The sequence below is a fragment of the Notothenia coriiceps genome, unplaced genomic scaffold, assembly GCF_000735185.1.
Source record: "Notothenia coriiceps isolate Sejong01 unplaced genomic scaffold, NC01 NC01_scaffold00024667, whole genome shotgun sequence".
NCBI lineage: Eukaryota > Metazoa > Chordata > Actinopteri > Perciformes > Nototheniidae > Notothenia > Notothenia coriiceps.
In genome coordinates, this window is record NW_011357368.1 from 528395 (window position 1) to 534399 (window position 6005).

At 39.3% G+C, this 6005-nt stretch overlaps 1 protein-coding gene across 1 annotated transcript in view; it reads right to left on the reverse strand.

Moving 5' to 3' along the window:
- Positions 1-510: 510 nt before the first annotated feature.
- Positions 511-6005, reverse strand: part of arhgap19 (Rho GTPase activating protein 19) — an 11480-nt gene continuing 5985 nt past the window's right edge. The window contains exons 4-11 of the mRNA XM_010782374.1: positions 5041-5250; positions 4680-4906; positions 4469-4555; positions 3807-3872; positions 3175-3396; positions 2984-3079; positions 2331-2443; positions 511-1850 (exon numbers count right to left, since the gene is read on the reverse strand). Coding sequence (XP_010780676.1) covers positions 1835-1850; positions 2331-2443; positions 2984-3079; positions 3175-3396; positions 3807-3872; positions 4469-4555; positions 4680-4906; positions 5041-5250 — 1037 coding nt within the window. The 3' untranslated portion in view covers positions 511-1834. The remainder of the gene's footprint in view (positions 1851-2330; positions 2444-2983; positions 3080-3174; positions 3397-3806; positions 3873-4468; positions 4556-4679; positions 4907-5040; positions 5251-6005) is intronic.

Here is a 6005-nt window from a genome sequence, read left to right on the forward strand (position 1 = left end):
ACATGAACACACAACTTGTTGACTACTTTCTGGCTGTTTGACATCGGGACATGTACTATTGTAGTTGGAAGAAGTTGAAGAAAGGGGTAAGAAAAATGTAAAGCGACATGTATTTTCAATAAGTTTTATTTCAGAGTGGCTAATGGGATGCATTTCATTTACATTAATTAAGAATTAGTCTTTTTTGTTTAAGTATTGAATGTTTATGAACTTACTTATGGTGTTTTGCAGATTTCTCTCATATTGACCCGTCTTTAACTGTTGTCTCTACTTCACGAACAAATCAAAGCACGTCATACACTCCATGGATGAACCAAATGTGCTCTGGCTGAATAACTATTTGCAACTAAACAGCATCACCTTGTGGCTGCAAGAAAAACAGTTGCAGAGGGGAGCGTCACTCAAATTCCTTTTAACACCAATTAAGGAAGAATATGGAAAAAAGGGTCATCATTACTTCAAGCACACAGTATATCATGTCAAATGAAAAGACACCAACAGAACTCCGCTTGATGTCTTTTAATTACAGTAAGTTGCATAGCTTCACACACAGTAGCATTACAATCATCAGTTTACATGGCCAATGAAAGTAGAGTGTTGGCAATTATCACATTATAGTTGAATTGTAACAGCTTGGCAGAGTGACCATTGACCTGAAAACTGCTACTGAAAGAGTTAAAAGACAACAAGCAGGCTTTAAAAGTGGCATTGGCTCAAACTCTGAGAGAAAGCACCTGCTTTAACCACCACCCTTGAAGGCAAACAACAAACCTTCATTTGCACTCAACTTTTTCAAAATAAAAGATAAATATAGACAAATCTAAAAAAGTAAAAAGAAAAAATGCTGCACAAATGCATAGAAATGTATAAAACTGTATACGATGTTGCATAAGAGTCAACACTGGCATAAGACAACTTAAATATAAAAGCAAGACCAAGAAGTATTTTAAAGTAGCAGTAGTTTAAAGACTCACAGCTTGACACCCAGGAATTGAGCTAATGGAAACAAAGACAAACTCTAATTTATTAAATGTATTTAATCTACACAAGCTGGTCCTTTGGTCTTTCTCTTGTTATATGATGCTTGAATTAGATAGACATAGACATTTATAGACATTTCAGCACACTACCAAAGCAATTAGGAATGTAAAAAAAAAACATTGCATTATACAGTTTCTTAAGACATATTCACTTTAAGGCACTCAGAATTCACACTTTTCTAAAAAAAAGTCTTGAAGGGTCTGCTTTGACTGTGTCAGTCCAATTAAGGTATGTTATGCTTACAAAGAAAAATGTCACATTTAAATAGAAAGAGCCTGCGTATCACATCTTATCAAAACATCTGATGCTTTGGAATCCAGGAAATAAAACAGCCATATGAGCAATACGAAATAAATACAATTTGGTTTGCAAATTAAATAAACACGTTCCAGATGACAAAGTTGAAAACCCACAAATTCACTGGTTAAATCAGATCATTTGCTTCCTGCTAAAAATGTCATTAAAAATATGTAAAGAAATGAAGACGGACCACCACTGCGTAAGAAAACACGTCAACTGCATTGACTTAAAATAAATGGATCATCTGATTGAACTCTTTTTAGGCTTTCAGTTTCAGTAAACCTTACTAAACTGCAAGAATTGGCTATCTTAAGAACCTTTAAGACATCTTACTTCTTGAGAAAGAAAAAGCAGAGTACAGATCCAAACATGGTGTCAAAACAAAGCTGCTCAGTGCCTTACACTGTTTAGTTTGTGTCGACGCCTCGAGAAGATCCTTTAATACCCTTTACATAACAGCCTGACCGAAGGTTTCTTTGTAGAACGCATTCTTTTAGAGCTGACTAATCCTAAACAAGATGAGAAGAAAAAAAAAAAAGGTTAGGTTATTTTAATCCTTTCAGCAGAGTACATCAGGCATCATTAGCAATGTAAGCACTGTTGAGTCAAAGAGAGGCCAGGCCGGCCTGTGGTGAACCACAGACAGGAAGCTGCTTCAGCACAGGCAGGAGGAAAACTACTTGTCATAGTCGATGACACTTTTAGGAGAGAATCATGCTGTCCCACAATTTAAATGTGACATTTTGATTAGTTTGGTTTAAATAAAAAGGAAATTGCTACTTTTGTGTATTTCCGTAAATGCCCTCCATCATAGGGGAATATTAAATACAATATCACAGTTTCCAAACTATTTATTGAGCCTGTCAGTCATCCTGACATTAATGTGATGATCTCCTGTTATGTGAGGAAACATCTGAAAGCAGGTAGCCTACAGGACCACAACATTAGAATGATTAAAAATCCTGTGTTCGAGTTGTAACAATACTCACTCCTCCACAGCTGGTGTTTTCTCTTCCTTTGCCATCAACTGCCCACTGGGTGGAGGACTCTGCAGTCTGCTGTTTTCTTTCTCTCTTAATATCTGGCTTCCCAACACCTTCCTCTGTTTCATAAACAACAAGGCATTACTATGAGATCCGCAGGGTTGTATTAAACATACTTTTCTATTGAAAACAAAAACACCTATTTTTCGTTTGTTTTTCCTCAAATTGCAACAAGAACATGTCAAATGCATTTTCTTTATCATAAACCTTTAAATCAGAATACTTTTAAGCCTGGCCTTGGGAGCTACAGTAGATCACTGGCCACCATCCATAACATTAATCAGGCTGCAACTTAGACATTATTTATCTAATATATCATATCCAATCACTTGTAGACTCGTATTGCACTATTTCACTATTTTTCTTTTTGTATTTACTTGCACTATTTTTTCTTTTTTATTGTGTTGCACTGTTGGAGGAGCCTGTGACCTAAGATTTTCATCGTCATAACTACATTGTAGCTATGTACGTATGACCAATAAAAGCCTTGAACCTTGTTGTTAGGTATGTAAGCATCAAGAACATTTCCTTAGAATCTGAACATAATGGAAGGAAGGCTGAAAAACATAATAATGTGCGCAGGACTACTGTAAACAAACCTTGATCATTCCTCCCAGCGAGCGTGAGCGCCAATGTTTCCGGCTGAATGGCGTCCGAGAGTCAGACGAAGGGGTCAGCAAAGGCTGCTTGTCAAACTAAAAACAAAATACAACACATAATAGGTGCAGGGTTGAAAATAGTGTCTGTGTGCCCTCTCGCCTTGCAATAGGTGTGGGGACCTTTACTGTACCTGTCTGATTAGTTTCTTCTTTTTGGCAGACTCGGGCATGGTGCTGACCTGCTGGTACAGCTCTCTGAGGGCAGACTCGGTGTAACTCGCTCTCTCAGGGGACTTTAGGGAAGTGGAACTGCTGACCTCCCCTCTGATGGTCCTCACGGAGGGAGAAGGGGAGGCAGCTGTCACCAAAGGTATGAGCTCCTGTTTACTCGCAGAACAGAGTGTCGAGTCGTCCTAGAAATGTGGGAGATAACATGTGACGAGACTCGATATCTACTGCTTTTCAAAAGGACCTGACCATAATCAAATATAACGAGCTATGTCACACACAGTACAAAACATGTGAGCAAGAAACAAGAAACCTTAAAAGGCTGACAGCATTGAGGGGTTTTCTTTCAGTGTCCTTTGAAAATCCTTCTATTAGGTGCGCATTAGCAGATGAGTCTCACAAGGTTCTGTATTTGGACAGGATGTACCCTAAATTAACCAGACAGTGACATTACTAGATTCATAAGTGAGCAAATGGGAAACAATGTCGTGAAAGCTTTGAAAAGAGCTTTAGAGATAAATATAATGTGGTTCTACACCACATGCTTCTTAGAACTTAGAAAAAGAAGAGAAGACTAAGGGAAAAAAACACTCACCCTTGACTGAAGAGTATTTGATCCGGTGAAGTACAAGCGGGTATATTCTTTGATGTATGTAGGTGCCTTCAATGAAAGTAAATGTAAAATAAATCCTCTTGAGAGCTAATTGTGAATAATTATTCTACCATACGATCCACGTGGAGGGTATTTAGAAATGTATGACCTCACTCAACCTAAACGATGGCGTCCGGGTGGAACATTGGCAATAAAGCAGGCATTCAATATAAATAAATACAATGACACAGCTTTGGGTTTTGAAAGGCTGCTGATTATGTGACACTTTGGAAACTAAATAACCTTTACTGATATTTGTTTCTCATGTAAATTCAATATTGTTCTTCTTCTTTACCCCCTTTGCATTTAATGCAACCATGGCAACAACATCACTTGACAGGAAAGGTTAATTATAAGCAACACATTATAAAGTAAGAAAGAAAACATCCCAACCTCCAAGCTGTGATTTATCATATGTATTATTCTAATGATATCTAAATAAAAAAGACCTGCACGGATTTGTTTTGATGAGAACAGCTTCTGCAGCACAGAATACAAACAATCATGATCATGTTGTTGTTCCTATCATACAGAGAGAAGCAACAACACATATATATATTTGTAAAGAATAAGAAGTCAACTGCAGGGGAAATAAAGCTGCTTACCTTAAAGAGCTTTTGTGAATGCCTGATAAGGAACGCAATCCCTTTATTCAGTTGCTCAATTTTTCCCTGAAGATCACTTGCCATCACCTGCAACACAAACAAAAAACATGACAACATAATTCATACAAATATTCAAAGTTTACTGGATAGCAAACATAGCGTGGACAGTTATATCGTTATCAGAAGGTCGATGGATCAAAATGGCCCTTACATTTTTGGGCCAGATGATGTGTGGAGCGAACATAGTGGCTAGATTGATAGCAGACATCTTGTTGATGTGCTGATTGCGGGCGGTGTGGTAGAGCAGGTCCAGCAGCAGCTTCAACAGGCTGCGGTTGGCTGGTGGGAGCAGCATGAACAGAAGCTGAAATGCCTCAATCTGACGTTCCTTGTCCGGCTCATTCGTCTTATCCCCCTTATCATCAAAGCGAGTCAGCTCTGGACACAGAACATAAGAGGATTATTGCAAAGGGAGCAAGTGGGGAACTTTTCATTTATTTCTTGTCTTTAAATTGATCAGGATGATGCTATCTTGAGACATAATAAGGGTCTGTTCATGAGTTAACACACACCTGCGATCTTCAAGTGAGCCTGATAGTGTCTGTGTGTGAGCAGGGGCTCCGGCAGCTCCCCCAGGTAGGCTTTGAGCAGTGTGGCCGCATCATTGGGGTGGAAGTCGCCTGTCTCTAGATCTATATCTGCCCCCGCGTTCAGCATCTCCCTCAGGGCGGCCTGCCTGAGGCTGTGGCCTGGCACACGGAACAACCCCTCCACATGGAGATCTGAAGGGTGGGAGAGGAAGATAGTTAGCGACAGCCAAAGTGGAGGGGGAAAAGTATGATGTGACGTGTAGCCGGGGAGACAAAGAGTGAAGGAGGCATAGGGAGACAAAGACACAGAAGAGAGGGGGGGGGAGACGGAGTGAATCAAAATAGAAAGGAGGGAGACAGCCGGAGCAAAGTGCTTTCAGATAAATTATTGACCCAAGCATTTTCTCCTAGTGTCCACTTTCAGAGCATGACATCATCGCTTTCTAGAAATAAACCATGACCTCATGCTAATTCACTGCGCTCCAACTAAATCAAAGAACTAGTAGGACTTGGTTACAGCCTTGATGCCCAAGAAATCAAATTCTTATAAGACTTAAAGACCCTGTTCAGCCCTGGCATTATAATCACAAGTCGAAAGCTGTGAGTAGGTTGGTTCACACCTGGCATATGATTGCGCCTCAACAAGCGCCTCGAGTGACCACTTGTTATCAGATCTCACTTTCCCTATTTATATGTAAATAAAAACGTACGTGTTCAGTTTTCATTTAAACAAAATTATCACAGGGGCAACTGCATGGAAAAATAATCAGAGCAGACAAGAACATAATAAGTGTGGTTCAGCGATCACATTTAAATCACCTCCAGCGAACTTCACGGAGAACATTCAGGACAAAACAGCATAATTAATCTGTTTAAACCAAATATTTTCTAATGAAATCACAAAAGAGAGAGAGAGAGAGAGATAGAGAGAGAGAAAGAGAGAGAGA